Source organism: Cololabis saira, chromosome 8, assembly GCF_033807715.1.
Source record: "Cololabis saira isolate AMF1-May2022 chromosome 8, fColSai1.1, whole genome shotgun sequence".
In the NCBI taxonomy this organism is placed as follows: Eukaryota; Metazoa; Chordata; class Actinopteri; order Beloniformes; family Belonidae; genus Cololabis; species Cololabis saira.
In genome coordinates, this window is record NC_084594.1 from 13,254,019 (window position 1) to 13,268,047 (window position 14,029).

The 14,029-nt window shown below is 38.5% G+C and overlaps 1 protein-coding gene across 3 annotated transcripts in view; it reads left to right on the forward strand.

Moving 5' to 3' along the window:
• asic1b (acid-sensing (proton-gated) ion channel 1b) overlaps positions 1–14,029 on the forward strand; it is a 263,134-nt gene that overhangs the window by 237,994 nt on the left and 11,111 nt on the right. For all 3 annotated transcript variants that reach the window (XM_061726797.1, XM_061726795.1, XM_061726796.1), the window contains 4 exons: positions 697–824; positions 11,289–11,439; positions 12,241–12,297; positions 12,824–12,977. In XM_061726797.1, coding sequence (XP_061582781.1) covers positions 697–824; positions 11,289–11,439; positions 12,241–12,297; positions 12,824–12,977 — 490 coding nt within the window. The remainder of the gene's footprint in view (positions 1–696; positions 825–11,288; positions 11,440–12,240; positions 12,298–12,823; positions 12,978–14,029) is intronic.

The following is a 14,029-nucleotide window of genomic DNA, read 5'->3' on the forward strand; positions in this document are numbered from 1 at the left end:
TGCCAGCTGTATTGATTTCTCCTTTATCCACATCATCATTTATGTATTAATTTATAGGTTCACTGCTGTTTTCCTTGTGCAAAACTAAGCCTTCTGTGGGGCAGTGTTGTCACCAATTGAAATATGTTAGAAGTCCATTTTATTTATCCTTTCACTCCTCATTGCAGCTTTTATTAACTCAGAGAGAACCCAAAGTCTTTGTTATTGAAAAATCATGGTAATGTTATATGATTTGAATTTGAATGAAAAAGCAGTCACGTCTCAGAATAATCAATCATTCTTTATTGTCACATCATATTACTAAGTAACATGGGTAAAAATCTTGGTTGTGCAGGCTCATCATTGCAATTAAAAAAGATAGAGAGACAAAAGACAAAGTGCATAGTGCATGAATAATCTACATGATACCGTAGAAAAATAATAAATAGTCTTTGGCCTATGTGTATAATGTAAAAATCTCTACTAACAAGAGACACGCTCAGTTCAGTACAGAATGACTCTCACACTCAAATAAATCTACACATTTTAGGTTCCAGCATTTTTTCTATGTTGTGTTTTCATTTTCATTCACAGTCAGAAATAATCCCACCAGTATCTCCTCCAGATATGCTTTTGTTTCAATTATGATGGTCTGTGTGTGCATACGAATCAGCAGCCGTCGTGTCGTGACCGTTCTCTTCCTCTTCTTTTCAACAGACGAGACATCATTTGAAGCGGGGATCAAAGTTCAGATCCACACCCAGGACGAGCCGCCGTTCATAGACCAGCTGGGCTTTGGAGTGGCGCCGGGGTTCCAGACCTTTGTCTCCTGTCAGGAGCAACGGGTATGGCTTTGGAAGAGATGTGAACTACTCAAACATACAAATCAGCTGGTTCTGCTTGAAAAGATTGAAAGATAATTTGACTATTGTAAGATTTTGAGCTAAAGTACGACGGAGTATTAGGGCCAAACTAAGACAAAAAAAATTGGAAATTACGAGAATAAAGTCATAATATAATGAGAATAAAGTCGTAAAATTACGAGAATAAAGTCGTAATGTTGTGAGAATAAAGTCGTAATAGAATAAAGTCGTAAAATTACGAGAATAAAGTCGTAAAATTACGAGAATAAAGTCGTAACATTACGAGAATAAAGTTGTAACATTACGAGAATAAAGTCGTAATGTTGTGAGAATAAAGTCGTAATAGAATAAAGTCGTAATATTATGAGAATAAAGTCGTAATATTACGAGAATAAAGTCGTAAAATTCCGAGAATAAAGTTGTGACATTACGAGAATAAAGTCGTAATGAATAAAGTGGTAATTTATGAGAATAAAGTCATAATATTATGAAAATAAAGTGGTAATTTATGAGAACTCTAACAGGAAGAGCAGTCTTCTCCCTGTGTTAAAATGAAGAATATTGAGCATCTTGTGAAGTTATATTTATATATTTATAATATATTACAACTTTATTCTCGTAATATTACGACTTTATTCTCGTAATTTTACGACTTTATTCTCATTACATTATGACTTTATTCTCGTAATTTCCTTTTTTTGTTTTTTTTGTTTGGCCCTAATACTCCGTCGTACTAAAGTGCGTCCTGTAACACACTCGGAAAGATAGTCACAATTGTATGGAGTCGTGATGTGTAACACACTCAAAATGGACAGTGGTCCACAGCTACAAACCCCTCAAACTTGGAGCCTTTGGTCCTGACTGACGGTGCGTAAACTAGCATTACTCCAAGCCTTTTATGTCACATCAGGCCCTCGGCAACTTTTCTCACCTATTCTGTTATAGTCTTGAACACTTGTAAATAGCTTTGATCTGTAAAATGTGTAGAATTTTCAGGTTAGTATTTACGAAATTACTCATAATATGTCTTTTGAAAAGGGAGTCGCATTAAAGTTCATCCTACATCTTATCGGTACATACAGTATCACACCAGACCGGGGTCATAAGAAATATAAGTGTGTGTGTGTGGCATCAGTCATGCATCTTCCTTTGATGTCTCCTTAGATTATTTGGGGCTTTTTGGGGTCTTTCAACTCTAGAAATCCATGAACATCACAGCTGACCACACTGGAGTTATCCAGCCCAGCAGCACTTTCGCTCTAATACTCACTCCCTTTGAGCCACACATGTCCGTGAGGTTTCCGTGTTGCCTCTCAGGCAGTCCGTGCGCCTCTGCCCTGTTCTGTCCCGTCACTCCCGGCAGATCAAAAACTTTACTGAACTTTTTCCAGCTAGTCAGCATCTCAGTCCCTGGAGATTTTATCTGGGGGGGAAAAAAAGCTTAAATAAGTGTAGAGGCGAATGCAGTAAAATTTGGATATATTTATCAAGTGGCTATAACTAAGAATATGATTTCTCACAAATGTGGGAGCCTCTTTTATTCAGTGCCAACCTTTATGATCTGTACAGAAACAACAAACATTACAGTTTCCATCTTACAAGTGACCCTTGGACCCTTGAATATGTATCAGCTCTTAGACAGTTGGATCAATGGGAAAAAACGACTCATAACAGATGCTACACATGTGTTACAAAACTAAAACTCTATGGAGCTAGAACAGTCTCATAATTGACAAATGCACAGGACAAGTTTTACAAATGCACAGACCGATTTGCAAATACACACACCGTTTCACACATGCACAGAACAATTCACACGTGCGTAGGACAAGATATACAAATGTGTTTTTGATGCACACACAAATATAACCTGATTTACAAACGTTTTTTTGTCTGTGAGCTGCGCTGGATTTGTGTGTGAGTTTTGAGACTCCTCTGACGTGACTCGATCCACAAATACGTTTTTTTTAACACGGAAGGATCTGCAACCAATCAGTTGTCTTCCTTTGTTTCAGCCAATCATAAGAGCGCACCCCACGTGGGGGACGCAGAGCAGTGGATAAAACATGACTTACTGGTAAACCAATCAGATTAAAGGGGCGGATACACCTGCTGTTGCACCTGCGTTAGCGCCGTTCACTTAGAAAAGTGATTAATATTTCGAGTTGGTGGAGTAAAGATAAATAAACAGCAACAGGAGATAAAAGATAAATAAACAGGATGGAGAGGAGATCACTGTTCTGCTTTTCTTTTGATCTCGGTAAAGAAAACGCGATCTGAGATGGTTTGTGGGGCCGTTCAACCAGAGCCGTCGGGAGAGCTCTTAGTCTTAGTCTTAGTTTCCCATCAATCTTCCAATCATCCACACAACAGAAAGGCAGAGAACAAGAACGATGTAAAGAATCCAGTCAATTTTCAAAGTAAAGCTCCACCATCAAGCTCCGGCTTCGGCACTGGCTTTATGTAAACCTGCTGGGGGCAGGGATAAACAATTCAGAGGGCCTCAGAAGAGATTTTAACCACAAACAACACAAAGTTAATTTCAGAAGCCAGAATGCACATTTTATTCGATGCCAATAATCCTTTGTATTACAGCAGAAAGGACAAGTTATGGGGACAAAATATGACTTTAAACAAGCAGATTACCTCATGCGATCTTGGATTCTTCGGGTAAAACTCACGATGTCACAGGTTCAGCTCGGCAAGACAGCTCTTGGAAGTGCTTTGCCTGAGGTCATGCTGCACACCGGCTGCACAGCAGCTCGGCTCCGACAAATCGGCTTTGCAGCGATGCAGTGGTACAGATGATCTCAAACATCATCACTTTTCAATCCTCCCACTTTCACAGGCTTAAGACTGTAGTCTCCAGCAAAGCGCCTTAATAACTACAGCCCTATTGTCATTATCTCCCTTATCATGAGTTGTCTTCAAATCTCGACACTTCATATCTACTCATCATCCGTGCCGATCGTGTGCATCATCTACTACTAATTGCTTGAGAGGGAATTGATCCGCAGGATTAGATCACACCTGGAAAAGCGCAAATATACTTCTAAGAATGTGTTTAAAGTCTTACGTTAGCCTTCAGTACCATCATGACATAGATTGGTTGTCATAGAAACTGGTTCTCAGTCATTAGTGGTGTTGCATTTGACGTCAAACCCCAACTAATAAGACTTATTCAGATGCTCTTATTTTATTCTTTTAGTATAAGTTGTTGTTAAACGTATGTATTCAAATTACTGAAAAATCCTCAGGTTCTGTCATATGTTATGAACATTACTTTAGGTACAATCCAAATCAGTGAATTATAAACTAATAAGCAATATAATTCATATTGAATGAATGAATGGTTTATTTCAGACAGAATACATTGAGACATTTACATGTTCATTTCACAAATAAAATAAAAGGTAAATAGAAATGTCCGAAAAAAGAGTAGGCTGAAGCCAAGGGCTTATTATAGCCTATCCTGTGCAGTGTATATCATTCACACAATATGGCATCCGGTGGATGATAATACACAAATAAGAAAAGAAATATATAAAAAGAAAACAAAGAGAAACTGTCATTGCATTATATTAATAAAAATAAAAATAGTAATACCAATAATGCAAAAAGGGGTATATTGTGGTGCTATTTTCATGTTAATCTGAAATAGGCTATACCAAAATAATTAACAGATTTCTTTATAACTGTTTATCGTTTTATTACCTATATTAACAATAGGTTTGTTATAAGGCACTACTGACTTCTATTTCTAACACTGAGCAACTGTGTCTTGTATTTGCAGTCTTCTTGAACAATAAGAGTCCTGAAAGCAACTTGAAATATAGGAGATGGTAAAAGGTGTCTGGGACGATGATCAGGGACAAACCCCACCAAGGACACCATGGGGCAAATAAAGTCAAGAACATATTGGTTTTATAAAAACTGTAGCCTTCATTTCCAGAATGCTGCGCCGTCACATCCTTCTAACTAACGGATACCTGCACTATTCCTTCGTGTTATGGAGAGTTTATTCTAATGCAACAAGTAAAAGTCACGTGGCCTATAATAAAAGGATGTTATCTTATGTGGTGCATGGATAGCCTATGTGATGAGTAACATCTTTGTCGCATGTACAATTCTGGGCTTTTTAAGATCAGCGGAGAGTCTAAACGAGTCGTCCCATAAGGTCAGCAGTGCAGCATCGGCATTACAAGCTGTTGCGTGTTGAAACATCGATGCCGTTCTTTCAAGTGATTTGAAAAACATAGTTTTGCCTCGGGGAAAAAACTGTTTCTCACATTAAAGTAAAGAATAAAAAAGGCTAGTTACTTTTTTACTCTGCTTTAATATGAGGGAAGTTGTTTAAGAGAAGCAAACTGTTTCTAGGAAGAAAAGAAACATTAACCACTAAGCCACCACTGCCATATTGCACTTTAATGGATTGCTCATGCCAGTGTGTGCTTTAAAGACCGTGGCTCTGCATTCAGGCCAGTTAAACACCAACCTTTGCTCAGCAGCTTATCACTGAAATGAGGAATGTGTGTGTGTGTATATATATAATATAATCTATATTTTAGTTTATACTCCTGAGTAATTCTGTGAGTGTGATGCCAAATTTGCAGCCAGACAAATCGTTAGCTCTGGCCCCTAATATGGTACAGACCCATGCATAATAAATGGGGGAAAGTAAGAGCAGGCTCTTGGCGTGATCACAGTCATTCCACGTCCACACTACTGTTGAGTGTATTCTTGTGTCGTCAGGCTGCTGCAGGATTTTGCATGCTGGCAACGTTGCATTTGCAGGAGAGTACGCTCCTTTGTCTTTCTCTATCTCCCACTAGCTCCATTACTTGTTTCCTCTCCAATATCCATCACACTTCCAATCATGCATTAGCTCTCTTTAATATCGTTCTACACTTTTTGCTACCCTTCTGTCTGTCTCTTGTTTATTTACTCCATTGTCTGGCAGGCTCACTCTTCATTAATCTAATGCAGTTTCCTCACTCTCATTCAACTCTCCGCTTCAGCGGCGCTCTCATGTAAAGCTTTCAGGGATTTTTCATCCGGCCAGAACTGTCACTCACCATGATCCCATAAAAAGAAACACACACCCCCGCCCACCCATCCACCCAAACATAAAAAGCAAAAAAAAACTCCAAATGTTTCCTCTTCTAGTATTTCTCCCACCCGTCCACTGAGTCTTGCTGACCTGCTCCTTTTTTCCTTTTTACCTTTTTATTTGCTCTCTCGCTCAGTTAATGAAGGGTGAGTTTGGGTCACCAACGTCTCCTTATTTCTCTCCTCCCTCGTGGTCGTTTAACGGCTAACCGCACACTAAAAGGTCTTCAAATCTTGTATGACAGAGACACTTTTGTCCACGGGGGCAAGTGGTTTAGCTAGCTGAAAGTAATGTTAACACAGTTTGTTTTAGAGAGACCTTGTGAAAGTGCAGAGAATTAAGAAAGCAGACCTCTGTAAATCAAACACTTGTTATTAAGTGATATAGCCCCTCCAGTACATCTAGCCAATGTGTTGATGCCCATTTAATTGATTATCACATTCTCTCGTGGTGATGGTTTTTATGTCCTGTCTGACTTTGGGAAACGTCCTGGGTGTGAAATTAAGCTGAAGACCCATTAGCAGTTTCTCGATAAGGCTTTTGTTGAGCCTGTCTGGTTTCCCTTAGTGCAATTTACTGTATGTGTTTGTTAGTGAGTACTTTATGGGAATGCTGAACGCTACTTTGCATTATTAGCAACCAAATCTATAGTTCGCTGCACCCGTAGCTGCCTCCTGCACTCTGGTGCATGTAGTAAAATGCAGGAACCTAAATCACAATGCGGGCTTCTAATTTATTGCTGTGTGAGCACTCAGTGATGCACAACTTGAACCGATGACAGGAAAAAACACACATGGGTTTTACATTTTTATAGATCCATACTTCATTTAATGCATCAGATGTTGACCTTCTTTTATGTAGGTTAGATTAAATGCAAATGAAAACCTCTGATGTAATATAAGATCCACATCACATCTTACTATGGAGCGATCTCAGTTCACTCTGACTACAGTAACAGCGTAGCGCCAACTCAGGAACAGAAATAATTCATTCTGGTTAGGAGAAGATGGTACGTATTTTCATGGTTAAATCTCTAATTAATACAGTTTATTTTAATTTTTCTCTTCTCTCTGCAGCTGGGATTGCTTTAGGCTTTAATCGCTCAAGTGGTCAAGAAATATTCACTAAATTTATCTTCATTCAAAAAGAAGTAGTTCATTCACTTAGTCCCAGAAGTTCGCTGGTTTTGGTCAACATTAATATTATGTGCTGACTTTTTTGGAGGGAAAATATTCTATACATGTTTCAGTTTTTTTTAACTTACCTTTAACAATCCAATTCATATTTTTTGAAGAAATTGCTCATGTCAAAATACACAAAATACTCTTTAATTAACCCTTGTGCTGTCTTTGGGTCAAAATGACCCAAATCTTCTAACCTTCTTTCCTCCTGCTCTCTCTTTCCTTCTTCCTTTCCTCTTTTCCTCCTTTTTTACCCTCCTTTACTCCTTTTTCTTCCTACCTCCCTTTCGTCATTCGTTCCTTTATTACCTTCTTTCCTTTTCCTTCCTTCTTTCCTTATTTCCTCCATTCCTTCCTTCCTCCCTCCCTTCTTTCCTTTTCTCCCTTCTTTCCTTCCTTTCTCCCTTCTTTCCTTTTCTCCCTTCTTTGCTCCCTTCCATCTTTTCTCCCTTCCTTACTCCCTTTCCTACTTCCTTCCTTTCTTCTTTCCTTCATTTCTCCTTCCTTCCTTCTTTCCTTCTTTTCTCCCTTCCTTCCATCTTTTCTCCCTTCCTTACTCCCTTTCCTACTTCCTTCCTTCTTTCCTTCTTTTCTCCTTCCTTCCTTCTTTCCTTCTTTTCTCCTTCCTTCCTTCTTTTCTCCCTTCCTTACTCCCTTTCCTACTTCCTTCCTTCCTTCTTTCCTTCTTTTCTCCCTTCCTTCCATCCTTCTCCCTTCCTTACTCCCTTTCATACTTCCTTCCTTCTTTCCTTCTTTTCTCCTTTCTTCCTTACTTCCTTCTTTCCTTCATTCCTTCTTTTCTCCCTTCACCCTCCCTTGACCCGAAGAAGGCACAAGGGTTAAAGTCAGGTGTTATACTTGGAGGTTCAGTGTTTAGTTTGTTTAGTCATTCAAACACTCTTGCCTGATTTTTTCAGTCTACTTTAGATCTATATGTTTGAGTAGTTCTCCGTAATTAAGGCTTTGAAAACTGAAAGGATAATTTAACTGATCAAAAGAACGGGATCAACGGGATTCGGTTCATGTTCTGAAGTAAAGTTAAATCTTAAAGTTTATTTAGAAAGAAAAAAACTTTCTTTTTGCTGGATGGAACATAGTTTGAGGTTATGGAGTATCTTTCATACTGTGTGAGCTGTCACAGAAAGTCAGATTTGTATCAGTAACCTCGGTGGAAGGTTTGGAGCAGTTCCAGAGCTCATTTTCAGCGGCTCTGGGTCTGTGTTGCTCTTTACTTCCTGATCACTGCCTCAACTGCGTCTGCACACAATTCTCCCCCTCTCTTTTTACACCTGTATGAAGTCTAACAGTCAGATTCATTTTCTAATCTTCTGATTTTCTCCCTTGCATGTGTAATCAATTTGAAACTAGTTGGCTTTTTGGAAACATTAGGTTATGCTATGCAACACATCAGCAACAGCATATTCTATGATGGTTTTATTTAATTTCTTTGATATTCATTTTGTAAGAACTTAACAATACCGCAGCAGTGCAGTCAAGAAACTACAACCATACAGACATGCAACAAAAACAGAAAACGTAAAACAAACATCAGAAAGGTAAAAAGAGCCAATCAAAACATGTACTTTTTAAAGAAGATGCCTTTCAGGTGCATAAATAGCTTTGAGTTTTTTTGTCGCAAACAGATCTTAGGCTGATTCCATCCAGCAAAAAACAAAACAAACCTGCATTAAATCCCTTGTTTCCTGGCTCAGTTTGAGCCCCAGGGCCAAACTGCAGGAGCAGATCATGAGAATTATGAACTTCCCTGAAATTATGGGACGAATATGAAGGAAGCAGACCAAAAACAGCCTCGTAAATAAGATTATGTCAATCAAAGAGTCAACATGGGAGCGAGGGAGAGCATCCAACACAAGCAGCTGCCAGTAAGAGATTTAGAATTAGTGATAAACTCTGAGCTCTGTGAGGGACTGTGTCCAACACACAGCATGAGTGGAGGATGCTTGGAGACCATTTCAACATAATCCACTACAGACTTAAAAGTGCCAGTTACAGAAAAGAAAATACATTTCCTTTTCTTTTTTTTGTTAGTTTTTTGGTGTTGCATGAAAGACACAAGATGCTCTGATCCTTTTAGCTGATTTTTTTAAAGGGGACCTTTTATGAAAAACACGTTTTCTCTTGCTTTAACATATATAAAGTGGTCTCCCCTCAGCCTGCCAACTCAGAGAAGGAGGAAAGCAACCAAATTCTGTGTGATGAGTGATGCATGGAACCACGCCCACAACTAACTCCGCCGGCCGAAGCTTCCACCATTTTTTCGTAGCGGTGTATCGCGTCATTCAGGCAGCCAATCAGCACAGAGCCTCATTATCATAGCCTCCCCGCCCACTCAGAATCCTAGATAATGTGGTTAGAGAATGGGAAGATAAAGACATGGCTCAGAGGCTGAATTTCTAATTTATTTAGCAAAAACAAAAGCTTGTTTTTAAGACATTCAAGGCCTGTTTAAAATACGGATTAGATGCCATAATAGGTCCCCTTTAAAGCAATTTGCTGAATACAAAACGGAAAAGAAAATGACGTTACAAAAGATGTTGGAGTGCAATAAAGGTCCAAAACAGAATCCTTGGAAAAATAATGAATGCAAATTGCCGCTCGCTTACAGATTCATCAGGTATGGCTGCAGAGCTGTCTATCAGTATCGTCTGCATAAATGTGTATATTTGCACTGCAAGCATTAAGACTGTGATGATTTGAAATATAAGTGGGCCCATAATGAACTCTGGAAATTTAGAAGTGTAGTGTAGACTTCTCTTCTATATAATGAGGTAAATCCAAATATGTGGATGTTAATAAGTATGCAGATGTTGAGAGCAGTGTGAAGAATTCACAGATGACTGTGAATCCTTCACATCTCGATATAATGGCGAGATTAAACTCGGGCTGGACCAGTCTTTCTTGTGCTTCACCATCATTTTTTTGCAGCGGTTTCACAAGAGAGACATGAAATGTCTATGTGTGGGTTAAAACACTGTATCTGCTGTGTGGTAAAGCTGTGAAAAGTGAAACTTACATCACAGCTCTACTACACAGCTGATACCATTCAGCTTGTGCACAAAGTGGGCCGTACAATGGAAGCACAGAGGGAGACTAGAAATAGGAGAGCGTAGGAGAGCGGCTCCCACAATAGGCACCACTGTACAGATGCATTCACCGTGAGGTAAGAATGAGGTTCGTGCTCAGTGATAAACACAGGATTATGCATAATGACCTCTCACATGAGCAGAGTAGTGAGTTCGTCATCAACAGAATATGCAAGGACAGTAGGCCTGTGTTGAAAAAATCGATTTCCCAATTCTAAATCGGTTCTCATATTCTCATTCCTAAAAATCGATTCATATGTCTAAAGATCAATTTTTTATTTTTATTTATTTATTTATTTTTTTTGGGGGGGGGGTTATTTTATTTATTTATGTATTTTTTTTTTCATCATTACATTACAACTTTTGGTTATTTTTTTGTTTATCCCCAAAAAAGGAATGTTTTCTTGGACACGAGAATAACTGGTGCCATATTTTTGCCTTTAAATATGTGTAAAGATATGAAAACATTAAAGTGTTAGGTTATATTTGCATAAATTATCTATATTTCAGTACTTTATAAACTGTCTTGGGGTTACATTTGCAAAAAATGCTAAAAACCAAATGCTCAAAAATTAAAAACCAAAATAGACCGAAAATGGAACAAATAAAAACAGAATGTGGGAAAAAATAAAACCGATTTCATCCGTCTCTGTTTCCTCCCTGGATCTGTTTGATAATTCTGACCCACATGATGTTTCTGAAAGCAGTTCTATCAGCATTCTGGGAGCTGATTGGTCCTTACAGCATCATTAGCTGCCAATACTTGCTGTTTAATCTCAATATAATACTAGTAGTAATATTTTGCATAACTACAGTCATATAATTCATGCAACAGCTCAAAAAACAGTTTTAATAACACTAACACAAATCAATATCGGAATCAAATCGGATTGAATCAAATCTTGATAATCGATTCTGAACCTTAAGAATCGGAATCAAATCGATTCTTGACATTTGAATCGATCCCCAGCCCTAAAGGACAGATGTTTGGATTATTAGGACACAGGATGGGATAATTAGACCCTTATGAGGAGTTGTTCTTCTCTTTCAGCTGACGTACCTGCCTCCGCCTTGGGGGGACTGCAAGGCCACACCTATGGACTCTGATTTCTTCAACACATACAGCCTCACCGCCTGCAGGATTGACTGCGAGACACGATACCTGGTGGAGAACTGCAACTGCAGGATGGTCCACATGCCCGGTATCTCACTCCTGCACACAAACACATTGTATCCCCATTGGTACAACAGCGAAGGGGCTGAAGCAGCTGTTCTAATCTCACTGGAAGTGGAGTTGAGGTGGCACAAACCAAGTCTGGAAACAAACAGCTCTCTGGCAGCAACAGCAGCAGAAAATCCAATATTTCTACACTCCAGTGGTTTGGAAAACTAAACTTTCTTCACTTTGTGTTTGTGCTTTGATTAAAGCTGCGGTTTGCCATTTGCTTCTTAAGTTTAATCACTGTGTGGGATCTCGGATGGAAAAATTAGAAAGAAACATGTGGATTTGGCTTCCGTTAACTCGGTCTCATTTGTAAAACCTGACTAGCCGATCTGTGTGTGTGATTATCAGGATTTGTTGCAAACGTTTTGTGATTTTGCAGATTGATTATTGTAAGAACAGAAAACTCTCCTCTGTTCCTGATCGTTTCTCAATCTCCTATCAGTGGAGGTATTTTTAAAGAACTAAAAACAGTGAATTTAATTCCTCCACATCCAAGACAGGTCTTTTTATCCTCACTTGTCCTGATAGATTAGGACGGACGGTTCAGCTGCCAGACTGAGACGGATGAAAACATTGTTGACAGAAACCCGAAAGTAGTGATGAATGAAATCAATTATGAGATTAGATCCATTTTATGATGGATATCCTATTGTGATAAGGACAGCAATGACACAAAATTAATTATGCTCAAATCTCCTTGTCTGAGTCCCTCCTTCTAATCCCTACTTCCCTTCCTTTTCTTGTATTTTCACTGTGTGTTTCTTCCACTCATCCTTAGGAGATGCCCCATACTGCACCCCGGAGCAGTACAAGGAGTGTGCCGACCCTGCCTTGGGTGAGAAGATAACAACGTCTGTGTGTGTGTCTGTTCTCTATTTGGTGTATATGTCCTACTGTTCTGAGCTTTTTGACCCAAGCTGATAACAGATAATAGCGTTTCTTTAGAACGATAGTAGCCCCGAGGTTCTCCATTTTACTCTCCCCCTGTCTTTCCATCGGCTCAAACCTCTCACGCCTTTCATGTCTGTAGCTTCTTTCTTCTTTCTTTACAGACTTGAATTCTCTCTCTCTCACTCTTTCATGTCTTACAAGTTAGACCCCGACTGCTGTCCCTCTCGCTCTGTCACCATGCGTCTTATATTTTTTTCATGTTTCTTTTAAGGGTCTCTGCGGTCGCCTCCTACTGCATCCGTGTTTTTTTTTTCTTTTTTTGAACCTTTGACTCAGTTGGCATTCTGTTTTTTTTTTTCTTTTCCCTGTTGTGACGATAAATGTATCTGTCAACCTGTCTCTTCTCTCCTTCAATCTCTATCTGCGTCTCCGCCTTCCCTCTCTTTCTGTCTGGCATCTTCATTTTTCAGACTTTCTTGTGGAGAAAGACAATGAGCGCTGTACGTGCGAGACGCCGTGCAACTTGACACGATACGGTAAAGAGTTGTCCTTCGTGAAGATACCCAGCAAGGCATCGGCCAAGTATCTCGCCAAGAAGTTTAACAAGACCGAGCAGTACATATCGTAAGTCATATTTTTATGTCTTTGCTTTACCCAGAAAGCTTTTATTTGTGTTCTCATCTGCTGTACTTCATTCCTGCATTTCTGCATTATCATTTTGATGCTGTTGAGTGGAACCACTTTCATGCTGCTTCGTGAAAAGCTGCAAAATGTGACACTTGAAAGTGTCAACTATCTGTTATTTAAGTGCACTCCAGGAGTTATAATTAAATTGTTGCATTATAGTTTTATGGGGCACTCAATATGTGTTAATTTGATACTATGTTGTGTCATTGCTTTAAACAATGTGTTACTTTTTCTCCTTGCACTTTTTTAAAATAGTTTTTTTCTGACCAACACTAGATCAACTGAGCTAGTGGTGTTTATTTGTCAATTTAAAAATGAAAGACATAATTTAAGAGGAAAATATAATTTAAAAAAACAATGTTTTCATTCTAAAAGGAAAAGCATGTGTATCTCAGTTGTTGGAGTGGATCTATGGAATGGGTTGGGTGATGGGTTGAAGCAATGTACAAATATAAATCAATTTAAAAAAAAACGGTACAAAAAGGAAGTTCTGGGAAGTTATTTGGTTGAGGAGTTATGTTAAGGAAAGATTGTGTTTGTTAGCTGGTTAGGTGCAAAGGCACAACCAATGGGAAAATCTGTAGCCTATTAGGTAATTGCAGCTATTTATTATTAATATTTATGTTTAATTTATGATAGAGGTTACAAAGGGGCAGGGTTGAATAAGTTTTACTTCTACCTGCTCCTTTTCGGACACTGTTTTTTTCCCCTGTTTGTATTACGTTTTTGTTGTTGTTGCTTTTTTTTCTGTATGTTTTGAATTTGTTTTAAAATCTTATATTTTTTTTCCTTATGTGTTCGAAATAAACAATTCAATCAATCAATCAATCAATCAAAAAGACAGCAAAACAGTGTTGCAAAGTTGGATTATTTGTCAGATATAAACATTACTCATTACATACAGCAGTGCTTCTTCTTCAATGTCATAATAGTGAAAAAATAGAATAAATTAATCATAGAGATCTGTCTTTTTTTATTAAAAATAGTGA